This window comes from Cucurbitaria berberidis, assembly GCF_010015615.1.
Source record: "Cucurbitaria berberidis CBS 394.84 unplaced genomic scaffold K460scaffold_1, whole genome shotgun sequence".
NCBI classification, from domain to species: Eukaryota; Fungi; Ascomycota; class Dothideomycetes; order Pleosporales; family Cucurbitariaceae; genus Cucurbitaria; species Cucurbitaria berberidis.
Genome location: NW_024468935.1, coordinates 3280954 through 3305830, shown reverse-complemented (window position 1 = coordinate 3305830; position 24877 = coordinate 3280954). Strand labels below are relative to the sequence as shown.

Sequence of the window (24877 nt, the reverse complement as noted above, 5' to 3'; positions counted from 1 at the left end):
CTACATAACTCCAGCAGTGAACTTGACTTCGCTCCTAAATGTAATCCCAATTACACCGACCTCCCAGTACGCATATTTGACAATTAAATTTAGCAGTCTATATCAAGTGCGTATATAATTAAGATGTCCACACCGAGTCCAGCACCGTTCGCCAATACAACCGCACCGTTCAGTGACCCTACACCAGCGCCAACCTCGCTACCAGGCAAATATCACGCTCAGGGCCTCTCTAAACGAACAACAATCATTATCACGACTGCAATATCCGCTGCTGTAATCTTCGTGGCACTCTTCGGTATCGTACACTACATACGCAGACGCAATCGCCTCAAAGCACACGACCAAGAGCAAATAGACATCGAAGCGAGCCTCAGGCGCGCACAATTACCCGTCCTTGCGCTTGACACGGATGTCCCGCGCTTAAATAGGCCCTACGTACAGTCCGCAAGCGTACCTAGATTTCCGATCCTAGGATTAGACGTCGATGCAAATCTTCGACCGCTGGTTCGAGGCCATTCTGCCCCGCCCGTCTTCAGAGTGGAGGCTGCGAGGCCGATGAATGTTGTTAGAGGCCCGACTCGCAATCCACTAGGCTCACATCCGCCTGGTATAGGCGGTAGGGGCTTGTGATGCGATCCTACGAGTGTGTTAATGAGGATCTATTGAACCGACAGACCTTATCTGTTTTAATGGTCGGGGATGAGTTGAATTACAGTAATGATTAATGGTTTTTAGGGGGGTGTGATAAAGCATATGCAACTAGAGAGCAAATTCTGAGTCAGAACACGAATAGAAGGTTAGAATGACGGCTTTCGAGCGACTACTATTATTTCAAGTGATTTCTCGCGACACTGCACAAACATTGAAACGATCAAAGCGCATCATTTGCCGACTCAAACACTGTATGGCGGAACAAAGTTACATTGTTTGCCAACAGCCACGATCACCAAGCGTGACCACTGCTACAGTTGCCTTTACACAATGTTGTATCGATGGTTCCGTAATATCTTACCATCTATCCTTTCCTCTAGAAAACTCCTCTCACACTTGGACATCGCAACTCTCGGAAAATCCAAGAACAATCAATACACCACGACTCCAGATAACGGAAAAAGCATGCCGACTGATGGTGTTATTGTTGCGGGCTGCGCGGGCGCGGTCATCGCTATTGTTCTCATCACCATGGTGGTGACACGAGACCGCGTCCCATTCACCTTCTCACGCCGCAACCCTCCTAGCCCTCAACCGGAGGATGTAGAAGCCCAAGCAGGATTGTCTATAGTCTCCGAAGATTTCGAGGTGTATGGACATCTATACATCCCTCCTGATCGACAACCAACGCACATGGGTTTGGACATCATCAACCGCTTAATCATGACTACTGGCCTACCTACCAACGCCACTGTGAACTCTACAAACTCACCTGCTACAGGTTCTACAATCCAAGTGGGCCTTGCACCGCGCATCTCGATAAAGCTTCCCCGCCCTTCATCGATGACTCCATCAGAGCAAGCTCAACAAATTATGACGGAGGTAGAGGCATCAAATGCGGCACTGGATGTTGGGCGCTCTTTCGTCCAGAGTTTGAAGGATGCTGCGCAGCTCCTAAAGGCAGAGCAGCAGCATCTGGGGTTGCCCCAGCAGGATAAATTTGCTGTGTCTGCTGCCGAGCGCATCAAAGCAGGTAAGTGGACTGATGTCGCGCGTGAGGAGGCGGTCATGGGAAAGCTTATCGATCAGTCGGAGATGCAGGATGTGTTCGTGGTGGGTGGAGAGAACGAGGAAGAGGAGGTCGTAGAGGACGTTGCGGTTCATCCCATGTCTTTTGCGTTTGGAACTGGGAAGACGATGGCGAGTCTATACCGTTAAGCGGTGTATTACCATAAGTTAAGGCAGTAGTATCCTTCCTCTAGCGATTAACGCCGAAAATAAGAAGACCTGTTATAATCTCCTTCAAGAAGAAATTAGGAGGCTAAGAACAGGTATTATATACGCAGCGAGTGGAAAACAAGGCCTTATAACGGAAGAATTATAAAGCTATTACGTTACGCCATTTGTTCTCTTAACTAGTATAGGGGAGTTATCTGCTTTTAGTCTAGCTTATCTTTTCTGATACTTATTATTACGTTCTATATAAAGCTCTACAAAGAGAATAAGACATATTTTATGTAACTAATCTAGATCAAGGTAATACATCGGTAAAATATTAAAAGACATTTCAAGTTTATAGCTAGGACTGATTGTAAATTATGAGACAAGTATATACAATTTGTTTTAAATTCTAAATTCTCACAGTTCTTAAAATTGTTACTACCTGTTCAGTCCGGCCATAATTACCCATATATCGGTAGCCGGTGGAAAGATTCTGCGAGTATCTACAATTCAACCCTATGGCCAACTTGTCAGCATAAGCTGGCCTCCTGCATATGCAAATTTCCGGCACAGTTGATGACACGGATATCTGACACTGGCACGCGCAAAGCTCCCGTACGGTCAACCAGATAGGTACTAAACATGTGCCTACGCACGCAAACCTCCCGTACGATCTACTAGATACGACTACTGAAACTTGCCCGTACGAGGAGGCAAAGACTGCTATTCTGCCTAACTAGCACAGGATGTGGGGATTATACCAAGAAATGCATAACCAGGTAGTCTCCAAATAACCAGATATCCCTAGTTTATCCCCCATCTCATCCTTCCGCTTCCTACTCTTCACTTGATTGTTTATCACCTCCAAATCTTCCTACCGTAACCCAATCCAACTTACTTCCCCACGCATCGTTCAGCGTCATGCCTTCCCACATCAGCCATTTCATTCCTACAGGCTTGCACCCTAGACCGCCCCCAGAAATCCAATAGCCTACTACCTCAATTATGAAACGAAGCTTATCTGGCAACCTGTTTGCCTCTGTCAAAGCTAGTACGTCGATTTCGCTAGTTGAGGAGGTCGACTTGTTGGTTAGGTTTACGGTGGGCTGAGTACCGTATAGTAGCTGGTTAATAGTCCCGGAGACGACTCCGCGGGCCATGATGAATTCGAAAGGAAGGTCGGTTGGATTGCCATTGCCATTTATATATTTAATAGCGGAGAGTGGTAGCACAGTGAAGGAGGCGTAGGTACCATCAGCGGAAAGGACAATTTTGGTGTGATCGGGAAAGTTAAACTATGTTAGGGGAGTCAGAAAAGTATACGATTGGATTGAGAGATAATGACTGAACTGGGAGAAGGGAGAGATATGGGAAGGGGGTGGGATAGACGAACCTGGAAACAACCATTACTAAAGCCCCATACGCTGACGTTGCCCAGACGTTGATAGAACCGCACGATTGTGGTCGGTCGCTCCCCCTCTTCGCTCGAAGGCCCAGTGGTCTGTTCTTTTATCTGCTTGCAGAGGTACCGCGCAAATTTGGCCCACAAGGTGGTATGCTGCTTGCGGACCGCATCAGTCATTGTAACTTCCTCCAAACTACCGTCGTCCGCCTGCATAAAGAATGCAAATGAAATCGGCTTGGAACCGTCGCAGTTCTTCTGGAAATGTTTAGAACCGTGCTCCACAACTGTATGCGTAATTGGCATATTATCGGTATGGTTTGCAATGATGCCGACGCTACCTGTAGCAAGAACATAACCTATGCCATGCTTCTTGCTATAGTCGACCCATTTGCAGACAAATGGAAGGTGATCGATTATAGATCTCGAGTCGCAGAAAGCAGAAGAAAATTCGGAGCTAGAAGTCAGTGCGGTGATGATATTGTCCCGGAGCTCCCGTGCTCGAGCAAGGACTGTAGATATATCAATGTAGAGACTGGTGTGCGCCTCATCAGAGGTGCAACGATTCCTCGATCGTGTGAAAATACCATGTGCTGGTGGAAGAGGTGGACGGGCAGATTTAAATCCTGGTCTGGTAGGTTTAGGTACATCGTGTCCAATGGTGGCGACTCTAGTGGTTTGTGTACGAGTAGTTGTAGAAGAGGTACTGCGTATGGATGGTAAAGCTTTCTTGATACCATCTGCCTCACGTGCAGTGTTCCAAGAGGTTGCTCGTATTGATTTTGAAGACTCTGAAGTCGAGCTTCTGCCTGTGGGAATGTCATGCGAAGAAGTCCGAGAACTGGCCCAAACTGGTTGCGCATGAAATAATCGTATAGGGAGTTGCTCTGTTGTAGTAGGCTTCAGCTGAGTAATCAACCTTCCCGATTCTTGCTCAGCAGTAGCAACAGAAGTATCCCTTGCAGCTCTCTTGAGATTTGATACAGCTGGGCGACGGGCAGCCTCCGTACTCTCTGCATATGAACATGCTGCTACTCTTGTCCGCAAGGATGCTATAGTATTTCGGTCATGACGTTCTGTGCCTCCCTGCTTGCTTGGTAGTGGTTCCATAGCACTGGGTGTTTTATATTTGGTGTTTACGGAAGATTGAATCGACTGAGATGAAATGGCAGACACCTCGCGCTCTTTGATGTTCTCAAGCCCGCCCTTACCCCTTTTGTAAATGAAGGGAACATAGATAGCGCTTTGGGGCATTGGAACAATAGGCATCTTACCAGACTCGGCTTCTCGCTCGCATTCTCGGTATATGCTACTTGATGGGAAGTCTCCAACAACAGAGAAGTGCTTTCCTAGAGCGTACTCGCCCACTCCACTAGCTTTGCATTGTTTATACCAGGCCTCTGTGTAGCCTCGCTTGATGTCCGCTGGACTGAGTGGCTTGGCAGCCCATTTCGGTGTAGAGGTGAGAGCGCTCTCGCTAAGAACGTCGGGAAGATAGCCCACTTTGAAGAAATCATGTGAGACAATAGTATCGAGGCTTGGACGTAAATGCTCGTCAACGAGAATTTGGGAGACAAGCTTGCAAAGATCATCTGGAACATCATTCTGATGCTTTCCAAGATTGGGCCAGGCATATTCGCCTTTTGCGACCCTGAAAAGGACTTGGTCGGGTTTCGAGGCGTGAAATGGTGCTCTTCCAACAGCAAGTGTGTAACTAAGAGAAAAGTTATCGTGAGTTTGACAAGGAGCACGCGGAATACTTACGCAAGAATGCCAATAGCCCATATATCGACCCTTTCGTTATGCCCTTTGCCGCTCTTCTCAAGAACCTCAGGTGCGATGTAATTCGGGGTCCCACACATTGTTGTTCGGCGTACAGCAGCATCATCTGGACTAACCAGTACGGCGGCAAGTCCGAAATCTCCAACTTTAATATTCATATCACAATCAAGGAACAAGTTTCCGGCCTTTAAGTCGCGATGTACGATATTCCGCATATGAAGATATTTCATAGCACCACAGGTTTGAATAATGCATCGACGTAGTTCGGGCATTGAAAGATATGATCGCTTCTTGAGCCAGTCAGCAAGGGATCCATTCGAGCACAGTTCGAGGACGACATATGTGGATGATTGGAAGGCGAATGCATGGTGGAAGGCAACGATGTTTGGGTGATGCAGTTTTGAATACAGTTGCAACTCGGTAACAAACTGTAAGTAAGGGTTAGAATGCTATATATACAATGAGACATATTCAGCGTTGATACCTTCTGTGCCACCTTCCTAATTTCCATTTTGGACTTTACGATCTTCATAGCGACAGCCTTACGGGACGCGTTGGCAGTGTTAACTTGTTGTGCTTGCCAGCAGATTGCGAAACCTCCACAACCGAGCTGCATCTCCATTTCGTACTGTAGCCCAGCAGGGTCACACACCAGCGCGGGGGGTGGGTCGGCGTAGGTCGGCGGCATGTTGGGTCTATTTCTTGAACCTGTGTTGTTTGTAGTCTTGGACGCCTGCTGGACGCTCGCGCAGGCTGAAGATTTAGCCTCACCCGAACAAAAGCTTTTCCGACGGCAGAGGTAGCTATCCGGGGTCAAGCTTATCACCTCCGCGATGCTGCTCTGTAGCTTCGTGAAGGTCGAACAACTGGAGAGTTATGGCCCGTGCTTGCATGCGGTTGCTGTAGTAACATGCACTAGACAGATATTGTTAGCGTAGACACTATATATATGGCATATAGCAAGTCACTGCAAACGTCGCAGACTACAAGAGTTACTAACCAATAATCTCAATTTATTATAGATTATATGCTACCGTAGATGCCGTGTTTCCCATGTTACTACTAGTCCAATAGGCTGTAGTTTCATAGCAGGTAGTCATACTCGTCAACAATGTCGGTATTCTATCGTTGCATATTATAACAAATTGTGATGCACATGTAGAATGCGCGCTCACACATGCACCCCATTTTCTATGGCAGTCTATGACAAAGAACAATGTCTCCTATCCTAATCCTATCCTAGCCCTATACGATAGAAGGAAACTCCACTGAGATGAATTAGAATTGATACACAGTGGAAGACGAAGTGAGCATCGTTACCATCAGTGCTTTTTTATGACGTGGAATACAATCAAAGGTAAAAGGCGGAAGACAAAAGCATAGAAATCGCCATCGAAATACAAATGTCCAGGTATATTGAACTTGCCCAATTTCTAGCCGTCTTTCAAAACGCCTAGCGAAGCTCAGGCTTGGTTGCTCAAACTTTAGACAAGCATTGTGTAATCACATTGTCCGCTCCACCGACGTTACTCACTGATATTACGTCATGGTCTTCCCTCTGTTAGCAAACAAAGTCCACGACACATGATCTATTACACTTACAAGGTTGTGCATAAACTAAATCAAGAAAAACATAAAATGCTCCTCAACGCAGGCGAGATAATCTCTCTTCTATCCACACTGAACTCTATTCAAAGTAAAGACCAAAGGCCAAATTACCTCTCAAACCCCCATAAACGGCAGTTTGCTAGTTCGGACCATCTACAAACTCAGTTCGCTCAATGATTTCAGCAATGACTTCTACAGTTGAGCCAAGCATAGTTCACATCATGGTGACTTCTACCATCACTGTTCCATCACCACAAACTATGGTTCCTTCGCAACATCTCCAAGCTCGGCAGTGGGGATGGCTATCATCTGCTCCTGCTTGGTCTGATCCTGCCAAACCTTGGATCCCCGAAACCCAGCCTGCCAATCCACCAACTTCTGTAGCTTCCTGGGTTATGACTGAAGTTCCTACTGTCATCGTCACTCCGACTGCCACCGCATCCCCTGCGTCGACTCACCGTGTGCTTCCGCCATCTACGGGCGAAGGAAGCAACCCGAAGGATCGTTCAGATCCCAAAGAGACGCGCTCACACGCCATTATCGCTGGTATGGTCGTTGGCTCGTTTGCCGCTGTCGGATTTGTCGGTGTTGCAATCACCTGGGTCGTTCGGAAGTGTGCTGCGCACAAGAACAAGTCCGCTTCAGTCGATGAGGAGAACATTGCTGGGTTGTCTGGTGATGCTGGTAACTCTCGAGTTACTTCAACACATACCATGACCTCTTGTGAGCTTGCACCAGTGCGTGGCCATTCTTTCATCGATCAACCTCGAGCTACCTACTATCCGCCCCAGCCTACACACTGGCCGCCTGAGGATGTGACGGACCGTACACTTCACTAGTCGCGTGAGCACAGCGATCAAGTACGACGGAAATAACTGGATATTATATCATGCATTAGCAGATATTCCCTGCTTAGTGGTGTTGAATATGGGTGGTGCGGTGAGCGTGCTGGTCGCGCGGCTTTTTCGAAGATCCAAAATCTCAAAACATAGAAACACCCCTTCGTTGCAAGTCTACCTTGTTCCCAAAAAAAAATGATTATTTACGTCCCACGAAACTTAAAAATCCAAAACAGTGATTTACTATATTTCCGATATCCGTCCCGCAAACTACATTTCTTCTGAACTTTACAGCACAACACTAATATTGATCATCAGTGAAGGTGATGACATATTTGTTCGACTATCTTCCCTGCAACTTAAAACTAAATGTGATGCATGATCCGAATGAACTGCCCTGACAGTGCCATTAGGAACAATTGAGAACTTCCAACATACTTAGTCTTATCACCGGATCAAACCGCCCTCGCCGCCAGATGGGTCCTTCCCATCTTGGCAAACATGATAAGTAGGCGGAAGGTCCGGTGGAGTAAGGATTGAGACGTGTGAAAGTCACAAGCTGATAAATAGACAGTATAGTGGGCTATTTAGCAGCAGGAAGGACACCACTTGGATGAAAGCTAAAAATGCGCAAGTGTACAAGTGGTGCAACTGGAGTTCACGAGAAGATGTACCGGAGTATTGGCGGCGACAAATTGTAAAGAAAAACGGGCGACCCCTCTCACGACTTCGATTCTAACCTACCAAAGAACTGGGCAAAACCTTGGAGCCATCTAGTCCATGCTCGTTGCTAGAACGCCCTATCGCCAATATGTAGGCGTTCAAGACCTCCCCCCTGACATTTTGGGCCCTGACGTGCTCCACCCTCACCTTAACATTGCCATACGCCTCGTCGGTTGTTCAAGTAGTTCCACCGCATGTCCCGCATTTTCACCCAGCGCATGAGGTTCCTCCATCTCGCTCCTTTGCATCTACCCATTGCCGGAAGCACTTATCGCCAATGATGTGACCGCAATGAGAGAGTCAAATGGCGTGGCATCCCAGCTGTCTTATCTGTGCACATGGCTCCCTACAGATGAAGCATTTGTCGTCGTCCATGACTGACACTTCAGATTCTTGGGCGTAAGTACTGCCTTCGAGCCAGATCGTCCGTAGTAGAGGGGCTGCCATCGCGGAAGGGATTATTGTAGGAGGAGCAAAAGAGCCAGAGTCACGCGGCTTTAGCCTAAGGATATTGTCTACAGGTAGCGGTGAACAACGGGTAACTGCATTGAAACCCATCCATTGCGGCTGCTTGACAGACAAAGGACCCCACGCTTGTTATGCTTGTAGAGGCAAGTGTCCGTGAATCTTCCTAGTGGGTATTCAGATCAATGGTCATGAAGCCCCGCGATTAGATGCTGAAGCTACTAAACTCGAAGGGGTTTCTGAAGTTTGAGCTCTCTCCGAAGTCAGTGAACGATCAATGACCGAAGCTGTCCGGGCGAACAATTCAAAGTGAAGTGTCAATAACCGTACCCAGGGTATTTTCACTACGCCAGAACCATGCAAAACGCCAATCTTGTCCGTATCGTCGAACCCTCATTTACCAGCATAAGACCTGAAGGTCTATAGCGTACCGAAAACTACCCCAGCCGGCAGAAGTCAGCCTCACAATTCAGGTTTGGGTCTGTCTTCTTTCACGTCATCCCTCTCCACAAGTACGAAATCGTCATCGGCCTCGCTAGTCTTCTGCCGTTTCAACGAGGGCTGCTGGGCATCTTCAGCGTCTTGAGGGTCGGTTGTTGGCGCATCTGGAAGCTGTGAAGCGAGTTCGCTCGGCTCGGTCGACTGCTCCTCCTCAATTGTGGGGTTGTCTTGAGCTTCGGTGTCTGTAGTGGTAGGTGGAAAGAAAATGCTAAACAGTCCCAGATTAGCTTCGACTGTGAAGAGAATTCATATATGCTTACGGGATGTTCTTGAAGTAAGCCTCCTCATCTTTCTGCAGGAAGTTGCAGAAGATGACGCGATCTAGTTTGTCTGCCCTATCCTTTTCTTCCAGAAACCTTCGCACCGTCTCCAGCGCAACTAAACTCGCTTCGCCGCTCGGGTAGCCGTAAACGCCAGTGCTTAGTGCCGAAAACGCGATGCTTCTGCATCCATTATCGACCGCTAGTTGTAGACTTGTACGATAGCAGCCTGACAACAACTCTGCCGCTCGAGGGCCCTCCTTCCAGTATATCGGGCCAACAGCGTGGATGACTTTCTTGCTAGGGAGTTCGTAGCCCTTGGTGATCTTGGCGCTACCTGTTTCACACCCTTCGAGCGTTTCGCATTCTTCTAGCAGCTCCGGACCAGCTGCACGGTGTATCGCGCCATCAACGCCGCCTCCGCCGAGCAGCCAGTTGTTCGCGGCGTTGACGATGGCGTCAACAGCCAGGGTTGTGATATCTTGCCGAATGACGCTGATGCAGTCGTTGAGCTCTGTCGATACCTTGTATGAGGGTGCCAAGTCGTCTTCTGGTGTAATCTTCTTGAGCTTGTACAGCAGCGAGAGGGTTGGAATCTCCTCGAGAGGCACTGCTTCGGCCATTTTGAGAGGTGGAGACTGACGGAGAGTCGAGATAGGCTTGGCGAGATAATATGAGCTAGTCATGGAGTGAGCAAAGAATCTTGTCGTGGACAGGCGTAGCATCCAGAAGTGATGATCGAGGAGGCAGCCGCCGTGTCGTGTAGTGTCGTGTGGAGCTCGAATGGCGGGGTGGAGCTTGGGCCTCACTCATCCCATCACCACCAAAGCTCAGCTTACTAACATCGATGCCAAATGCCTCCTCCTAGGCGTCGCATAGGCCTAGACATGTCCAACCTATCATCCAGCAAAATATCGTACTGTGGGCGGCTTCACCATGCGTTTTCACCTGTCGAAGCTCTATAATTTTGCCGCTCCACAACGTCCGTGGCATAGCTCACGTATTGGCTATCTGACTAGTCTCATATATACAAACCTTTAGACCTTCATCGCGCTATCGTACCCCAGCTGTCTTTTTCGCCGCTTGGTAATGCAGTGCAGGGGTTCTTGCTCGAGGCCTAAGTAATACGTCGAGTAACTACGATTCCCCATGGTCCCCCGCATCCTGAGTAATGACTATATACCTTTAGTGGGTATTATCTCTCGCCCGGTTATGATCCAGGGTTTATCAAGGTAACCAGGCGATACTATCACGAAAACTGAGCTGTTGAGGAATGCGCGACTTATGAACGTGATGCGTCCTCACTCTTAGATGCTTCTAGTCCGACATGCGGGATTGTGATCACAGTGTCATAATGGGGTTTCCACTGACTGGATTCAGCAAAGGTGGTCAAACTTTGATACACTCACAAAGAGAACCCCCCGGTACAGGCGCGCTGTGAAAGCACATGAGAAATCAAATTCTTCACTGCCTGGGTAATGGAATCACAAGTGAATGCTCTCAGCACAAACACTCGCTATCATAAATGCGGGATGAATCACTTATCTCCAGTCCCGCTCACGCCCAATCTCAACTCCCGATCCACAACCGTCGCAATGGTCTTGGGAGGCAAACTTTGTGCAATCTTCTGGTCGGCTGCCAGCTACGATCACAAGACCGAGACCAATATCAGCGCAGAAGACGGATGTTTCATATGTAAAGAGCGGTTTGCGACCAACACAAACGAAGAAGGCTGCCACGCTATACGACTCACCCATTGCAACCATGTGGTTGGTCACGAATGTTTTCGTCAGTGGTCAGCACGCGTGCCGGAGACCTGCCCTTACTGGAACCATCATCTACCGTCCATTCCACGGTCGCGCCAGCCTGACGAAAACTGGGGAGTAACGATCCTGCGCTGGATTTGCAGCACCCGGTGGTTCTCACAACTGGATTACCTCATCTCGGAATCGGATATAGCCTTCCTCCAGGCGCATGACGTTACTGCGTTCATTGATCTTCAGATGAACCGTATGACGATTGCGGGATTCAAGACAATCTGGCAATACTACTCCAGTGAGGCCATCGCTATTAGCTTCGTTCTAGGCTGCCTGTTGTCGCTTTGTATTGTCGGCCTGCTCATGATTACTTTCTCTCTATGCTTACTGGGATTAGGCTGGAAAATACCGTTCTGGATATTGCTGCGTTGGATTCTTGGATTCATTTGGATCCTTCTGATCGTCCATGGCATCTGCTTCCTTGCAGTAGCCCGGCTGGCGATACGCTTAGCATTTCGTAGAAGTTCTCAATAGTGTTGCACAATGGTAGTGATGGGGGTATTTTCCGCTCCGGGTTGGCTGTGGTCCTCAAGCGTACTTTAATCGCGCATAGGCTCTCCGAGTGGGTGTGATGATGTTCAACGTCGGTCGTAAGAACGCGATGATGGCTAGGATAGGATAAAGTGCAATGCGCAATCCCATAATACTACTCACTGAGGGTTCTTATCATTATGGACCCGATTGGCTGGAAATAGATGAAGCTTAGGTCGTTATCTCTATCTCTCCATGCAGTGAGGCTCATTTCTTACTTTTTATGTAGGGCGAATGCGTGGCGTTCGCCTTGCAGTAATTGCCGATAAGCTTCGCTTGCATGATGTAGCATGGCGGTACCTGTATAAAAGTGCTCGAAGAGTATTTTCTTCGATAACAACCAAAGCTTTGGCTTCAAAGTGGCAAGACTCCACATTCTCTAGATTATATCAGAATCTCCACGATGGTGCTCCCACAGAATATCGCTAGCGTGCTAAGTGGAGCATGGCAACTTCTCAACAACACCTCGTTCGTCTCTCTTCATTCAACGCATATCCTCATAGCTAAATCAATATAACTCTACTAGCACCTATCTGAATGGCACGAACAACCCCGCCGGCTCAATGGGCCACGCCTCTGTTGGTCTCTTGATCTACCACCCCCTAGGTTACATGTCCGCAAACCTCGCCTCCACGGACCCAGCCGACACCCCACCCGCAAACCACACCGAACTTACTGATGCCGACTTTGCGCTTATCGGGAGGCACTCGTTGAACTACGCAGGCGAACTGCACGTATGGGAAGGAAGTAATGAAACGGTGGGAACACTGACGCATGGTCCGTTAACGACCTCGAGTCGGCCGAGTTGGTTGAAGACGAACCAGACGAGGAATTATATTGTGTCTAAGAATAATTTCGAGGGTAGGGATGTGCTACACCTGTGGCTGAGGGATGAGAAGCAGGATAATATTGCGAATATCATATGGGCGAGAGCTAAGGCGGATTGTTGATTTTCTGCGATCGCCATAACTTTAAAAGTCTACTGTAAGAGCGAGGAGAATTGAAGCACAGTAAAAATCACCTTTGTTACCTCCCGACCCGTGCGTCCCGCTACAGATATGATAGGATTTGTAGTCCTCATACCATATGCTTCATCCCATTTTTCTCACGTCTTCAACGCGCTCAGTGCCGATATCTTTCTCTTTCACCAGTTCTAAGCCCTTGTTGTTCGCGATGACTTCCTCCTCAGTCAGGATTGGCCTGCCTCGAAGTTGCGCCCAGACTGCCTTATGCATCGGCCTCATAAAGAGCGCATCCATTTCTTCAAGCGAGATGCCTTTCGTTTCGGGGACAAAGAAGAAGCTCCAAATGCCCATGGCAACCAAGATGGAAGCGAAGAAGAAGTACGCACCGTAACCCAGATCGGAGATCATGTACGGTGTGCTCCGCGCAATGATGAAAGAACCGAGCCAGGTGTCGGCTGTGGTAAGAGACACGCACAGCATGCGAATGTCAAGTGGGAATATTTCCGATGCATAAGTCCATGTAATGCCTTGCCATGTAGCGCAGATGATGAAAGCATTGATGTAGACACAAACCATGGCTAGGTATCCCCAGCCATTGCGGTGAACATCGCCCCGTAATGCAGCAGCAGCCGGATCAGCCTTCATCACGTAGCCGCCAATGTACCACATGGGGATACATCCGAGCGCTGCGCCCCAGATGAGGCCTTTGCGACGTCCGACCTTTTCGACGACAAGGAATGTGAAGGTACACATGCCAAGGGTTTTGGCGATGCCGTAAAAGCCAGTTGAGAACAGCTTGAGCGATGTACCAGAGATGCCCAAGGTCTCGAAGATACGCGGCGCGTAGTATGTGATGATGTTAACCTATATGAGTCAGAACTTGAAGTTATATCAAAATGCGATCACTTACGCCTGTGAAGGACTGCAGAAACATCAAAGAGAGACCAATCGCCATTCGATTTCGCACACCCTTCTGAAACAATTTCATGAATTGAGCCTTTTTGCTCATACGAATGGTACTGCGTTCCTCGATCTGAGCGCGAATCTCACTCATCTCATGTTGAATGTACGTGTGAGATGCATTGAGACCTCTAACCTTGGTCAAGATCCTTTCTGCGCCCTCAAAGTCATCTTTCTTGGCTAAATATCGCGGTGACTCCGGACACCAGGCGACACCAAGGAGGAGAAGGACACCGGGGATGAGCTGAATGGCGAGGGGTATGATCCACTGCGCTTGTCGTTCAACATCGACGGTGCGATCGCAGGCGTAGTTGATCCAGAAGCCCAGCATACCTCCTCCTTGAGAAGCGATCTCAAAGATACCGATGAGGCGACCTCGGATCGAAGGCGGGGCTGTTTCTGAGATATAGACAGGTACGACCATGGAAGAGGCTCCGATACCCAGTCCTGCTACAGCCCGTCCGCCGTAGATCATGTCGAGACTACCTCTGGAAGCAGTCATGAGAGTTCCTCCGAGCAAGAAGACTGATGAAGCTATGATCATTGTCTTCTTACGACCAATTTTCTCCGCAAATGGAAACGCCAGCAAAGCCCCAAAGAAGCAACCAGCCTGTTTAGCGTCAGCTCATGTTCATAACTATATCCTTGGACTGATCATGTTGACCTGGAAAGTAGAGACAATATTGCCTTGTATTGTGTCGCGATTCGTTTTGGCGATGTTGTCCATCCCAAAGTCGCGTATGAAAGACTTGAGTGCCATAGTGCCCCCAATGACTGCTGTGTCGTAGCCCACTAGTAACGCTGTCAGTATTACAAGCTATGGATACCTCGAATTGGATACGAACTAGCTAAAGCAGACATTGAGGCGATAAGGGCAATGAGATGGATCCTCCAATTCCGGACCTCTGGTGGGTCCAGAGTGCCCGAAGCGTGAGTGTTGAAGCAACCCATATGGAAAAGATACAGCAATCCAATCTGCAGTCGAGCGTCTAAGAAGAGAGCGTATCTCCCAACGTTACGAGTTTGAGCTATAGCGATCGAGGCTCTTATGTATGTCGCATCGCCCTCAGGGATCATCACTACGCTGCATTGGCGTCCGCATGGCTACGCTCAGCGCCGCTGCAGTCATACAATGTTACAACGCGGGGGAGACGCATGCGGGCACCATTTTGTGCCATGCTGATTCAAACACCTTCTATTTTCAGGCAACTAGTCGACTATCGCAGAGAATCCGGGGAATAGCCGCTTGGCGATTGACGTGGTGACATCGAGCAGTCTTGAGTGAAGATTGGCATCCAGAAGATGATAGGCGACAAGAGGTTGAAGTTGCATGAAGACTACTTGGCGAGTCAGCCGTTGGTGTTGGCTCGGGTTGTGGATCCTAATGGATCGGCACGCGCCATTGACATCTGCGGGGTAAGCGCGGGACGACGATAACTAGGGTACGGTAAGACCAACTACTCATTGTGTACCCTCGATGGCTTCACAACAGCTTTTGAACCTATGGACCCTGGCAACACTCAAAGCAGTAGCTCGAATTGTGTGTTGAGAAATTGACGAGACTACTCGCGCTTCGAATGTACTATGTCTACATTCCCTTTCGTAGTATCTGAGTCATTGTCTTTCAACCCTGAACAGCCAAGTATTCCTGCGATGCTACACCAAGCCACTATACCATGCCCAGGCGTCTTCATAGAACACCTGATTACCATCCCATGGCTCCGAAAATCGCAAGCCCCCGTTGTGGTGTAATAGAGGCTGGAGCGATAGTTGATGAGCAAAATCTCCATCTTCCCCTGCCGCTTAAAGGACATGAACAACCCTCATGGAAGGTGTATGTTGAAATCCAGGTTCTGATACATACACCTTATTTCTATATAGCGAGCTAAGCGCGGCTCTAGCAGGGTCTTCTTATGAGTCCTAGCGAGAAAGTCCCTGCGCACAGCATCTACCAAACACACAGTAGCCGACTTTTCTTTAGTGTTCCTTAAACGCGCATATCCCGGGTTCTCCACTGTTTTTACTTCTGACTCTAAACTTGGAGTCCACCATAACAAGCTGCCGAGTACGGAAAACCTCTTCCTTCGAATGCCGGCTCCTAAACTCCTCCCGGGCCTTTTCGCATTTCATATCTTTGTTGGTTTCATTTCCAGGCAGCATGTACTATGGTAGATCTTTGAGTCTTCGTTATGCAAAAGATTTCGTGAGATATTCTTTCATATGAATTGGAAACACGAATCAGACGATCTTCAGAGTCTGAGTTTCCCACCCGTATTCATGATCCCAAGGAACTGAATCCTTTCCCACCATACACCCGACTCTTTCATAAACGTAATTACTTGTCTCGGGGATATTCATACGACTGAGAACCAAAGCACCCCAACTCGTGTGGCTATCTTGTATTTCGGCAAATCCCGCAAGACAGACCCACTGGCCATCATTCCAGTCGGTCAAAAGGAAATCCGGGATGAACTCTGGCTGGGAGACCAACCTACGTACATCCACCTCTTTCACTAGACTCTGAAGTATTATGTACCCGCCTTGCATTCGAGATTGTACGCTGGGAGTGCCATGTGTCTCAACGGAATGTACGGTGTCTTGCACAGTAATGTAAAACTCAATACTGGAAGGTGCGGATTCTATAGGTTTTGACACAGTTCGATGGTGCGAGAGAAGTGAATCGACGCCTCCATCAAAAGAGGCCCACGACCATGATGGCGCGATATAATCTCCCGATCTCGCTACTCTTGTTGGCCCCGCACTACTCCATAGTAGATCCAGAGCCAGTGTGGATTTCCACATGCCTGCCACGTTCACCATCTCGTTATTATTACTCTCAATGAGTTTTACAAGCCCAGTTAAGGCTATTAATCTGTCTTTCTTGAACGTGATCGAACGGCGCGAGTATGCGGATACAAGCTCATACCAGCGATCATGGCATTCAAGCTGCTCAGCCTGTGAGAGGCTCGTTTTCGGCAGCGATTGCAGCATGTCTAGCGCGCCCCGGATTCCATATCTAGCAGATTGAGATATGAGTAATTTCTTTTGTTGCTCGACCTGTGCGTCGCGCGCATATTGTGGATTTGCAACGAGTCGCATGCGCTTCGCGATTCGAATCCGGCCGTTTGGATGGACATACTCGTAGCATGGTTCACGAATGGTGCGTGGAACAGTTACTGTTCTCAAAGTCTCGAGTTCAGTGCCTGTGTATAATCTCCCGTCGTGGCGAACGTATTCTTTTCGTCGGTGCGGCTGGCCGTTGGGTTCCCACTCTGATGCATACATGGCGCTGCACTCAAATAAGACCACGCCCTCACAATAATGCACAATACGACGTGAAAGCAGGCGCTCCTGGAAGGTCCATGCTCTTTCGTTCAAGGGTGCCTTGTCTGCCATTTCTTGGACTAGCGCCCCGATGCTTAACTTCTTCTCTGGAAGTTCAGATGAAATGTATATGTATGAATTGTAGGAGCCCATTAGTAGGCAATCGGTAGACAGAAAGGAGTCGCAGGAGCGAAAGCAGCCACCTTGGGTATTGTCCGAAGCTGTAGCGGCAATAGTGCACTCTGCGTTTGCATATATGTCGCTCATGACGATTGATTCGGCTTTCCAATCTTCCTCGTCATCCTGGATGATACATAGTGAGTCTATCCAGATATAATCGTAGCCTAGCGACCGCGTTATTTGGATAGCGTCACGAAAATTACGGGGTAGAAGAGATGCTCGGAACGGTGTAGCGAGTAGTTCCTCAGTAGACCTAGTCAACCGAAAATTGACACCATCTTTCCCCCAACGATGGCTGAGTGCGGTATAGTTGGTGTTTGATCGACGGTTTTCTGGGTGTTTGTTCGTCGAATGCACTTGCACCATGTCTGCCCCGCTTAACTTCAGTAGACGCCTTGGAAGGAATAGAGATCTCCGGTTACATTCGACATGCCCTCGGGTGCATTTTTCTATCCATGATTTCGCAAGTAACGTTACGCTTTCAGAATTCGTACTCGTCAAACGAGATGGAGATGGACGAAGAGCTCGATCTCCATATCCTATAGCCTTAGTCAGCGGTGCGGCACCTGAGAGCGGAGGCCGAAATCTGACCAATGTGGACCTCAAAAGCCGGTGTCACGGCCTCAGGTGTGTGCAACTGTATAACTGTACGGCCTCTACTAGTGGACACCTTGAGCTTGGAGCTTAGACTAGGTGCTAGCGTGGTGCCATACTCGGGAGCACTGGTCGCAAGCAACGGTTCGTACGGTTGGTCCGAATGTAGGTGTTGTGTCTTTTTTTGAAGAGTAGCTGCGAAAATGACACAGAGTTGACAAGTCGCGTTAGCAAGATTAATAGGGTGACTGTCGATCACAGAAAATTCGTGCCATTGGACAGCGTCTATGTTGTCCCAGTCATACCACTCCGACAACCGTGACTCCAGTAGTACATTCTGGCAATTTTCGCAAAGAGGCGATACGATGGTTTTCCCATCCCAGTTTGCGTTTCGAAAGAGGAACAATAGTGCAAGACCGAGAAGTCCTACGACAAACAACAAGTAGAACGTTAACAAACGAAGACCACTGAGGACTTCAGAGATGAAATCCAGACCACGAGCAAGCATCGTGATCGTTGTCATATGAGGACCCAAGAAGGAGGCATGTGTTCGTTCCTGCACAGGAGATAGGTGCTGGGGCTGAAACGAGGCACGTAAGCTGCCAAGCCTCGAAAAACGGCAGGCACGCATTACACTTACCCAGTTGAGATCTACTAGCTACCTAGGTACGGTCAACTTAGAATAGGGCATCTATCCTGTAAGCAGCAACGCAAACACAAAAAATCTCTTCTTGAAGTATACATGAAGACTGGCGATGGCTCACTCCATAGTCCCAGGGCGCAGGGGGCTATCGTATACTCAATGCATGTACTTCGAACACCTAGCTCCTACAAGTAGTAGCATTCGACTGACGGCTCACAAGTATTCAATAATTTTATAATCAAAATTTGGGAAGAGTCGCATCCGTTCGAATCGCATCTTCTCTGCTATACCCTTGCAAGCCTGTCCAGTGCCTCTCCTTCCACCCGCAAGCCCTCCCACTCCGTCTTCTTCTTTGCGCCAATGGCCTCGCTTTGATAGAACTGCAGACTCGGCTCGTTCCAATTTAAACAACTCCACTCGAGTCTCTTGCCGCCAACCTTTAGTACTTCTCTCGCTAGTTCTTGTAGCAGCGCCTTGCCATAGCCCTTCTTGCGATATGCGGGTTTGACGAAGAGGTCTTCCAGGTAGATGCCCGGCACGCCGGTCCATGTGCTGTAGCTGTAGTAGTAGAGAGCCATGCCAGCTATTGTATTGTCTGGGTCGACGAGTAGGAGAGTCTTTGCGAAGCCTTGCGAGAACTTGGAGGGATCAGAGGGATCAGCATGGGAGAGGGTTTTCAGAAGAGATTCTTCGGTTGCTTTGACGGAGGACGATGATTTCTCGTATTCGGCTAGTTCTTGGATGAGGCCGAGTATCGTGGGGACGTCTACAAGGCATTGTTAGCGGGCATCGAAGTGTGGGGGGAATTGTGGGGAAGTACCTTCGCGGGTTGCGTGGCGAATTGTTGCGCCGTGGGAAGCCATTGCAAAGGACGATGTGGTATTTGGACAGATAGAGAGGCGTGAAGGGCCTGGGAGATGATGTAACGAGGTTTATGCTGCGATCTTGGAAGCCGCGCCCTTTGATTAACACGCTAGCAGAATTGCGGGACTCAAGGTCGAGGTCGGAGTTTCGAGGTTGCCACCGATTTGAATTCCGATTCCGACGCCGCGGCAGCCCGCTTCCTCTTCCACGCATCCAGTTCCCTGCGGATAGGATGATCCTTGGGAAGATATTCAGCGAAGAAAGGAAAGTGCACATATTCGTCCTTTGCATTTCGTGGTGGTATCTTAGGACCTGCGTCGTTTGTTGGTTTCTTTGGCGTCTTGGGCGCTTGCCCTCTCGCATCAACACCAGCGAAGAGAGACTCATCGATGGGCACAGCGTATATCTTGGGGCTAATGCGATTCATGGGGTCTCCCCAGATGGCCCTCCAACTCTTGTGCTCATAATCGTACTCCAGCTTGCAGCACAGCGTGAGTATCTTAGTGTAGAGCCTGCGCATGAACTTGGCATTGATGGTGTGCGGACGATGCATGCCTGCGGGTTTGTCTGCCCTGCTTGGCCGATCCAGTGCAAGTCCCTGCTCTACCGACGTCGCGAAGCGCTCCTCGTCACTGACAGACTCGGGATGAAGCGCAAGCCCAGGCTTCCTCTGCTTTGCGAAGGAAATGTGCCTCTCTTTCAAGATCATGGCGTGCATGTTATCCCATTCGTCATTTGGCAATGGGGGAAGCAGCCTCGTCATTGTCTCGGCATACCACCGTCGAACGTTGTTTATCGCGCGCTTGATGGGCATGGATCGCTCCCACACGTTGTTGATGGGTGTGATGAAGGCAGGACCCTTTAGTTCGCGGTGTATCGATATGCCTTGTTGGTGCTGCGACTTGAGGACTGTGCGCAGTCGAGAGTAGCGATCTGAGATGTCTATGGTGAGGCGTTTCTTAATGGTGGGCCTCGGGGCGTCGAAGTACTGCAAGTAACGCTTGTTGCTGTAGTAGAGTTTCTGGAGCGGTGCTGGCTCTTCGACGTCTGGTAGAGGGCCTGCATCGCCGTCCATGAAGGGATCTGGCTTCAGCAAGCTCTCGAGCAAGGCATACTTTCTTCTCCCTATGCGACCATATGCGAAGAAGAGGACCTTTTGCAGACATGGCAGCTCTCCCTGGTTCGCACGTCGCAAAAAGTTCAAGCCCTTTTGCCCTTTCCTCAGCAAAGGTCGAGTGCGCTCATTGATGATGGCTACCTGCCGCCTCTTGAAGCTCCTGTGTCGGTACTTCTCAACAGCCTGCACATCGAACGAAGCAGTCGCATTGTGTCGTGGCTGATACGCCTTGTATCGGTTGACGATGTACTGGCGAAAGTAGCCACGGGCGGCTGCGTCGGGGAGGTACGAGGCTTCGCGCAGGAGGGCACGCAGCAGGTGAATCGATTTGAGATGAGACGCGCCCGGTTGGAACGGCGCAGGCATGCGGGAGATGAGACCAAGCAAGATGGAAGCTCAATCGTGGATGATGAATTGGGCACGAAACAGTGTCTTGGTCTGATTGGCTGACAAGCAGTGCGCAACCGAGACGCGTGAAGGCTGAACGCGAATCTCCACCTTGGAGAACGACGGCCAATTCACTCCCCGCCCAACCCGGACACTCGACATCGTGACGCATTAGCCAACACACCTGAAGTCGCAACAATACCGTGAGCGACTACATTGCGCTTGCGCACTGCACCTACACCAACACCTACACCTACACCTACACCTACACCTACGACTACCCCGTGCCTGCCTCCCATGCCCGCCGCTTGACCCACCAGCCACCAGCCACCTGCACCCACTCGCGCATTCACCTTCAGCACTGCGCTGACATAATGCAAGTCGCGCGCTCGTCGGTTTCTGCCTCCTTCCCCGCTGGGTCGCCGCCGCAAGCTGTCATGTATGGCAATTCTCCCCACGGCCATGGACTCATGGCTGCCCCCGGCTTCAACCGCTCCTTCGACAACATGAACGGCTTCCAGCAGCACGCCATGGAGAAGCCGCAGATATACACCGTAGGGATCATACACACCGAGTCGCCATGACGATGCTAACAATCTAGGCTGTCTACTCGGGCGTCTCCGTCTACGAAATGGAGGTCAACCGCGTCGCCGTCATGCGCCGACGCTCCGACGGCTGGCTCAACGCTACCCAGATCCTAAAGGTCGCAGGTGTCGACAAGGGCAAGCGCACAAAAGTGCTGGAGAAGGAGATATTGACAGGCGAGCACGAGAAGGTGCAGGGTGGCTACGGCAAATACCAGGGCACATGGATCAACTACCGCCGCGGAAGGGAGTTCTGTCGCCAGTACGGCGTCGAGGACATTCTGCGCCCGCTGCTCGACTACGACATCAACGCCGACGGCAACCAGGGACAGGGCATCGAGACGCCCACCAAGGAGCAGGCCATGGCTGCCAACAGGAAGCGCTTCTACACCCAGAGTATCGACGGCCGCAGCACCAGCCAGAACGTGGGCGGCACCTTCTTCAGCAACATTTCATCTACAGCTACTAGCGCACTCGCAGCCATGAACAAGGTTGCACGGCTGAACTCGCCTGCTCCACGCCCAGCGTCCTCTTCGCAAGGACGAAGGAGCATGGGCCGCCCGTCGCAAGGTCCGGTGGCTAGCCAAGAGTCGTTCCGCACAAGCAGCCAGCAGAGCATCGGTTCAGAACGCAGCTTCAACGCAGCCAACGGGCATGCAGATTCTGCCTATGGGACCGGAATGGATGACCTACAGGAGCCACCAAGAAAGCGCATGCGTACGTCACAGGACGAGTCTTTCTCGCAACCAAACGGGGCTGAACTATCTATGCGCGATCTTGGTTCGCCAACAGAGCCCAGCGAGTCCTTCTACCAACATCAAACTGGACATAACATCAGTCTCCCAGATGGCGAGGTGCCATCAGCCTTACCACCCCTTCCGCATCCTGACACCAAACACAACGAAGAGAAGCAGGCCATGTTGACGGATTTGTTCGCAGACCAGACTAGGACAGACTTCACGAACCACCCAGCAATACTACATCTGTCTGGCGCAGATCTTGACATGCCCATCGACAACACCTCCAACACCGCCCTACATTGGGCAGCGACCCTTGCTCGAGTATCGTTAATGCGACTTCTTGTATCGAAGGGGGCAAACATGTTCCGAGGAAATGCCTCAGGTCAGACACCATTAATGAGCGCCGTATCTGTCAACAACAGCTTGGACCATAGCTGCTTTCCTGAGACGTTGGAGATCCTTGCACCCCTCATCGAACTACGAGACGCTCAAGGAAGGACTATTCTGCATCACATCGCAGTAACATGCGCTATCAAGGGGCGCGCAGCGTCCAGTAAATATTATCTTGAAGCGCTGCTAGAGTACCTTGTCCGCAGTAACATTGGCGCCAGCCAAATGCCCTCCTTTCACGAGAGCATAAACTATCCCAAGCCGATAGGGCTGATGCGTTTTATGCAGGAGATGGTGAACGCTCGGGACAAGGCAGGCAATACGGCACTCAATCTAGCAGCCAGGATTGGAAATCGAAACATCATTTCCCAGCTCATGGAGGTTCAGGCCGATCCGACCATTCCCAACCATAAAGGAACAAGACCAATTGATTTCGGTGTTGGCAGTGACTTGGGCGATGGGGAGACTATGATTACCGCAAGCAGTCCGAGTAAAGGCAAGGCGCCGCTAAGCAAGGTGGAAGAGACGAGTCGGGAGATACAGCCTCGTAAGTCATTATCAATCGCTTCGTCACGCGGTCACTAACGATCTCAGTAATGAGCGGCATCCTCCAATCCGCCAGCATGCAATTCACCCAAGAAGCACGCCTAAAACAAGATGCAATAGACCGCACAAACGACCTCATAACCCAACTCTCGACTCAACAAAAACAAGAGCAACAAAGTCTTGAATCTTTTCGTGCTCGATTACGCTTACGGCAAGACCGAGCAAAGCGAATAACCAACTTGAAACGCTGGTTAGAGCCGCAACGACACATGTTGTCTGTTAACGCAAGTCCAGCCGACCTCCGCGAGAAGAGACGAATTGGATATGCCGACGCAGAAGGCGTTGGAGTCATTATCAACGAGGACGATTTACCGTACGAGCTACGGCAAGTGGGCGACCATCTTATTCGCAATGCCTCAGATGGGCCATCGTACCTCTCTACACCTCTACCGCTCGATCCTTCCACACTCAATCAAATTCTCCGCCAACCCCAGTACCAGAATTTCGCCGTCCAACAGTTACCCTCCACCTCGGTTCTCCGCCATCGCCTGGACACTTACACCGTCACCAATGCCGCGTTGCTCAATCGGAGCAGAATATTGAAGGAGAAGGACGGCCAGTTGGAGCAGATGTATCGTAAGGTAGTCAGCTTGTGTACCAAGGTCGAGGAAGGGAGAATTGAAGAGTGTCTTGAGGGGTTAGTAGCAGCACTAGATAGCGAAGAAGGAGAGGGCGTGGAAGTAGGGAGGGTAAGAGAGTTTTTACGCAAGGTTGAGGGCGTGGAGGCCTAAGTGCTGCATAAACGTCGGGCGAATGAGAATCGTGGAGCGTGAAGAAACTGATAAACTCGGTCTTCAAACTGTCCTCGGGCACTGTTTTTTTTGGTGTGCGCGTTTTTCTTGCGTGTGTATTGGCTATTCTGCATGGCACAACAACACCAGTCCGGCGAGGCTGCTGTATGATGAGGTTTTGCTATATCGTTTTCCTTGTCGATATGAATGATAATCTTTTCTCACGACTCGAACTTCTATAGTTCGAAAAGAATATACTGCAGCGTGCGATGAGGTGATTCAACTCTGCTCACCAGTGAGTACGTATTGCTAAATTACATCTTGTACCACACGTCTAACAGCTCCATATACTTAAACGAAGACTAGCGGGATAAAGGAACGACGTTCTGAGTCTGACCCGGAGGTGTAACGTATAACAGTGACTGCTAACTTAAACCCCATATCAGGAACCAACCCCATATCACCCTGCCAACCGAAAGATGGCACAATCCGATCGGATAGCGGCTCACGAGTTATCCTCGTCTGCCTCGATTCATCTCTGGAGACTTGAGAAGCTTCTCCCAATTAGTGTCGGCATCCTGATAAAGCACTATAGCATATATGTTGTGTTGCATCTGACGAGGTTAGTTTTCTGTGGTATAGGCATCGTGTTGCAAAAGTCTTACTTCGATGCGAAAGTTGCCTTTTCCTACCGCCTCGGAAATTGCTTTGACAAGTTTGTTCGGGTTTGGCACACATTTGGCAGGTAGATACCGTCGGGAATCCGAATTGGCACAGTCGGAATGACCAATAGTGGAGTTGGACATTGAGGATTCAAAGCGATATCCACAGTAATGGTAGATGTTGACCTTTGAAGAAACTTTAGAGCTAGGTGACAGTTAATATCCAGATAGCCTAGAAAGGTGAAGATGGGCAACACGAGGGTGAGATGAAGGACCTCGGGGGGCAAGCCCATAGGGCTTTCTTAAGGGCCCAGGAAGGCTGAAACTACG

General features: G+C 49.7%; 12 protein-coding genes across 12 annotated transcripts; 5 read left to right on the top strand and 7 right to left on the bottom strand.

Annotated features, from left to right (window-relative positions):
- Positions 1 to 123: 123 nt before the first annotated feature.
- Positions 124 to 1869, top strand: K460DRAFT_423349 (uncharacterized protein; the record flags this gene model as incomplete). The annotated part of the gene is made up of 3 exons (XM_040938202.1): positions 124 to 616; positions 736 to 796; positions 837 to 1869. 3 exons carry the CDS (start codon positions 124 to 126, stop codon positions 1867 to 1869), a joined length of 1587 nt encoding a protein of 528 aa, XP_040793376.1.
- An 839-nt stretch (positions 1870 to 2708) lies between these two features.
- K460DRAFT_271994 (uncharacterized protein) lies at positions 2709 to 5059 on the bottom strand (the record flags this gene model as incomplete). The annotated part of the gene is made up of 4 exons (XM_040927767.1): positions 2709 to 3167; positions 3296 to 3867; positions 4223 to 4310; positions 4415 to 5059. 4 exons carry the CDS (start codon positions 5057 to 5059, stop codon positions 2709 to 2711), a joined length of 1764 nt encoding a protein of 587 aa, XP_040793375.1.
- Positions 5060 to 6759: 1700 nt separating this feature from the next.
- K460DRAFT_423347 (uncharacterized protein) lies at positions 6760 to 7503 on the top strand (the record flags this gene model as incomplete). The annotated part of the gene is made up of 1 exon (XM_040938201.1): positions 6760 to 7503. The coding sequence occupies exon 1, from the start codon at positions 6838 to 6840 to the stop codon at positions 7501 to 7503; it is 666 nt and encodes a 221-aa protein (XP_040793374.1). The 5' UTR covers positions 6760 to 6837.
- A 1650-nt stretch (positions 7504 to 9153) lies between these two features.
- Positions 9154 to 10138, bottom strand: K460DRAFT_372955 (macro domain-like protein; the record flags this gene model as incomplete). Its single annotated transcript, XM_040934544.1, has 2 exons — positions 9154 to 9400; positions 9453 to 10138. 2 exons carry the CDS (start codon positions 10136 to 10138, stop codon positions 9154 to 9156), a joined length of 933 nt encoding a protein of 310 aa, XP_040793373.1.
- Positions 10139 to 11047: 909 nt separating this feature from the next.
- Positions 11048 to 11766, top strand: K460DRAFT_412456 (uncharacterized protein; the record flags this gene model as incomplete). The annotated part of the gene is made up of 2 exons (XM_040937542.1): positions 11048 to 11560; positions 11607 to 11766. The coding sequence occupies 2 exons, from the start codon at positions 11048 to 11050 to the stop codon at positions 11667 to 11669; spliced, it is 576 nt and encodes a 191-aa protein (XP_040793372.1). The 3' UTR covers positions 11670 to 11766.
- A 437-nt stretch (positions 11767 to 12203) lies between these two features.
- K460DRAFT_382394 (uncharacterized protein) lies at positions 12204 to 13139 on the top strand (the record flags this gene model as incomplete). The annotated part of the gene is made up of 2 exons (XM_040935407.1): positions 12204 to 12268; positions 12327 to 13139. The coding sequence occupies 2 exons, from the start codon at positions 12204 to 12206 to the stop codon at positions 12748 to 12750; spliced, it is 489 nt and encodes a 162-aa protein (XP_040793371.1). The 3' UTR covers positions 12751 to 13139.
- Positions 12892 to 14676, bottom strand: K460DRAFT_372953 (quinate permease; the record flags this gene model as incomplete). Its single annotated transcript, XM_040934543.1, has 4 exons — positions 12892 to 13629; positions 13676 to 14335; positions 14390 to 14517; positions 14571 to 14676. 4 exons carry the CDS (start codon positions 14674 to 14676, stop codon positions 12892 to 12894), a joined length of 1632 nt encoding a protein of 543 aa, XP_040793370.1.
- A 1287-nt stretch (positions 14677 to 15963) lies between these two features.
- K460DRAFT_400845 (HET-domain-containing protein) lies at positions 15964 to 18331 on the bottom strand (the record flags this gene model as incomplete). Its single annotated transcript, XM_040936368.1, has 2 exons — positions 15964 to 17768; positions 17821 to 18331. The coding sequence occupies 2 exons, from the start codon at positions 18329 to 18331 to the stop codon at positions 15964 to 15966; spliced, it is 2316 nt and encodes a 771-aa protein (XP_040793369.1).
- Positions 18332 to 18750: 419 nt separating this feature from the next.
- Positions 18751 to 19329, bottom strand: K460DRAFT_400844 (GCN5-related N-acetyltransferas-like protein; the record flags this gene model as incomplete). The annotated part of the gene is made up of 2 exons (XM_040936367.1): positions 18751 to 19232; positions 19287 to 19329. 2 exons carry the CDS (start codon positions 19327 to 19329, stop codon positions 18751 to 18753), a joined length of 525 nt encoding a protein of 174 aa, XP_040793368.1.
- K460DRAFT_22360 (uncharacterized protein) lies at positions 19210 to 20941 on the bottom strand. The gene is made up of 2 exons (XM_040927288.1): positions 19287 to 20941; positions 19210 to 19232 (listed from the first exon to the last, which is right to left on the bottom strand). Exon 1 carries the CDS (start codon positions 20811 to 20813, stop codon positions 19458 to 19460), a length of 1356 nt encoding a protein of 451 aa, XP_040793367.1. The 5' UTR covers positions 20814 to 20941; the 3' UTR covers positions 19210 to 19232; positions 19287 to 19457.
- A 29-nt stretch (positions 20942 to 20970) lies between these two features.
- On the top strand, positions 20971 to 24114 carry K460DRAFT_391219 (apses transcription factor-like protein). The gene is made up of 3 exons (XM_040935823.1): positions 20971 to 21388; positions 21436 to 23095; positions 23143 to 24114. The coding sequence occupies exons 1-3, from the start codon at positions 21209 to 21211 to the stop codon at positions 23883 to 23885; spliced, it is 2583 nt and encodes an 860-aa protein (XP_040793366.1). The 5' UTR covers positions 20971 to 21208; the 3' UTR covers positions 23886 to 24114.
- Positions 24115 to 24144: 30 nt separating this feature from the next.
- Positions 24145 to 24803, bottom strand: K460DRAFT_412449 (uncharacterized protein). The gene is made up of 2 exons (XM_040937541.1): positions 24551 to 24803; positions 24145 to 24499 (listed from the first exon to the last, which is right to left on the bottom strand). The coding sequence occupies exons 1-2, from the start codon at positions 24689 to 24691 to the stop codon at positions 24398 to 24400; spliced, it is 243 nt and encodes an 80-aa protein (XP_040793365.1). The 5' UTR covers positions 24692 to 24803; the 3' UTR covers positions 24145 to 24397.
- Between the last annotated feature and the right edge of the window lie 74 nt (positions 24804 to 24877).

Bases quoted from the DNA above. Each gene is read 5' to 3' on its own strand.
- K460DRAFT_22360 (XM_040927288.1), bottom strand. From the start codon at position 20,813: ATGCCTGCGCCGTTCCAACCGGGCGCGTCTCATCTCAAATCGATTCAC.
- K460DRAFT_391219 (XM_040935823.1), top strand. From the start codon at position 21,209: ATGCAAGTCGCGCGCTCGTCGGTTTCTGCCTCCTTCCCCGCTGGGTCG. The intron at 21,389-21,435 runs GTAGGGATCATA...CTAACAATCTAG, and splicing joins AGAAGCCGCAGATATACACC to GCTGTCTACTCGGGCGTCTC. The intron at 23,096-23,142 runs GTAAGTCATTAT...TAACGATCTCAG, and splicing joins GAGTCGGGAGATACAGCCTC to TAATGAGCGGCATCCTCCAA.
- K460DRAFT_412449 (XM_040937541.1), bottom strand. From the start codon at position 24,691: ATGTCCAACTCCACTATTGGTCATTCCGACTGTGCCAATTCGGATTCC. The intron at 24,500-24,550 runs GTAAGACTTTTG...TAACCTCGTCAG, and splicing joins AAGGCAACTTTCGCATCGAA to ATGCAACACAACATATATGC.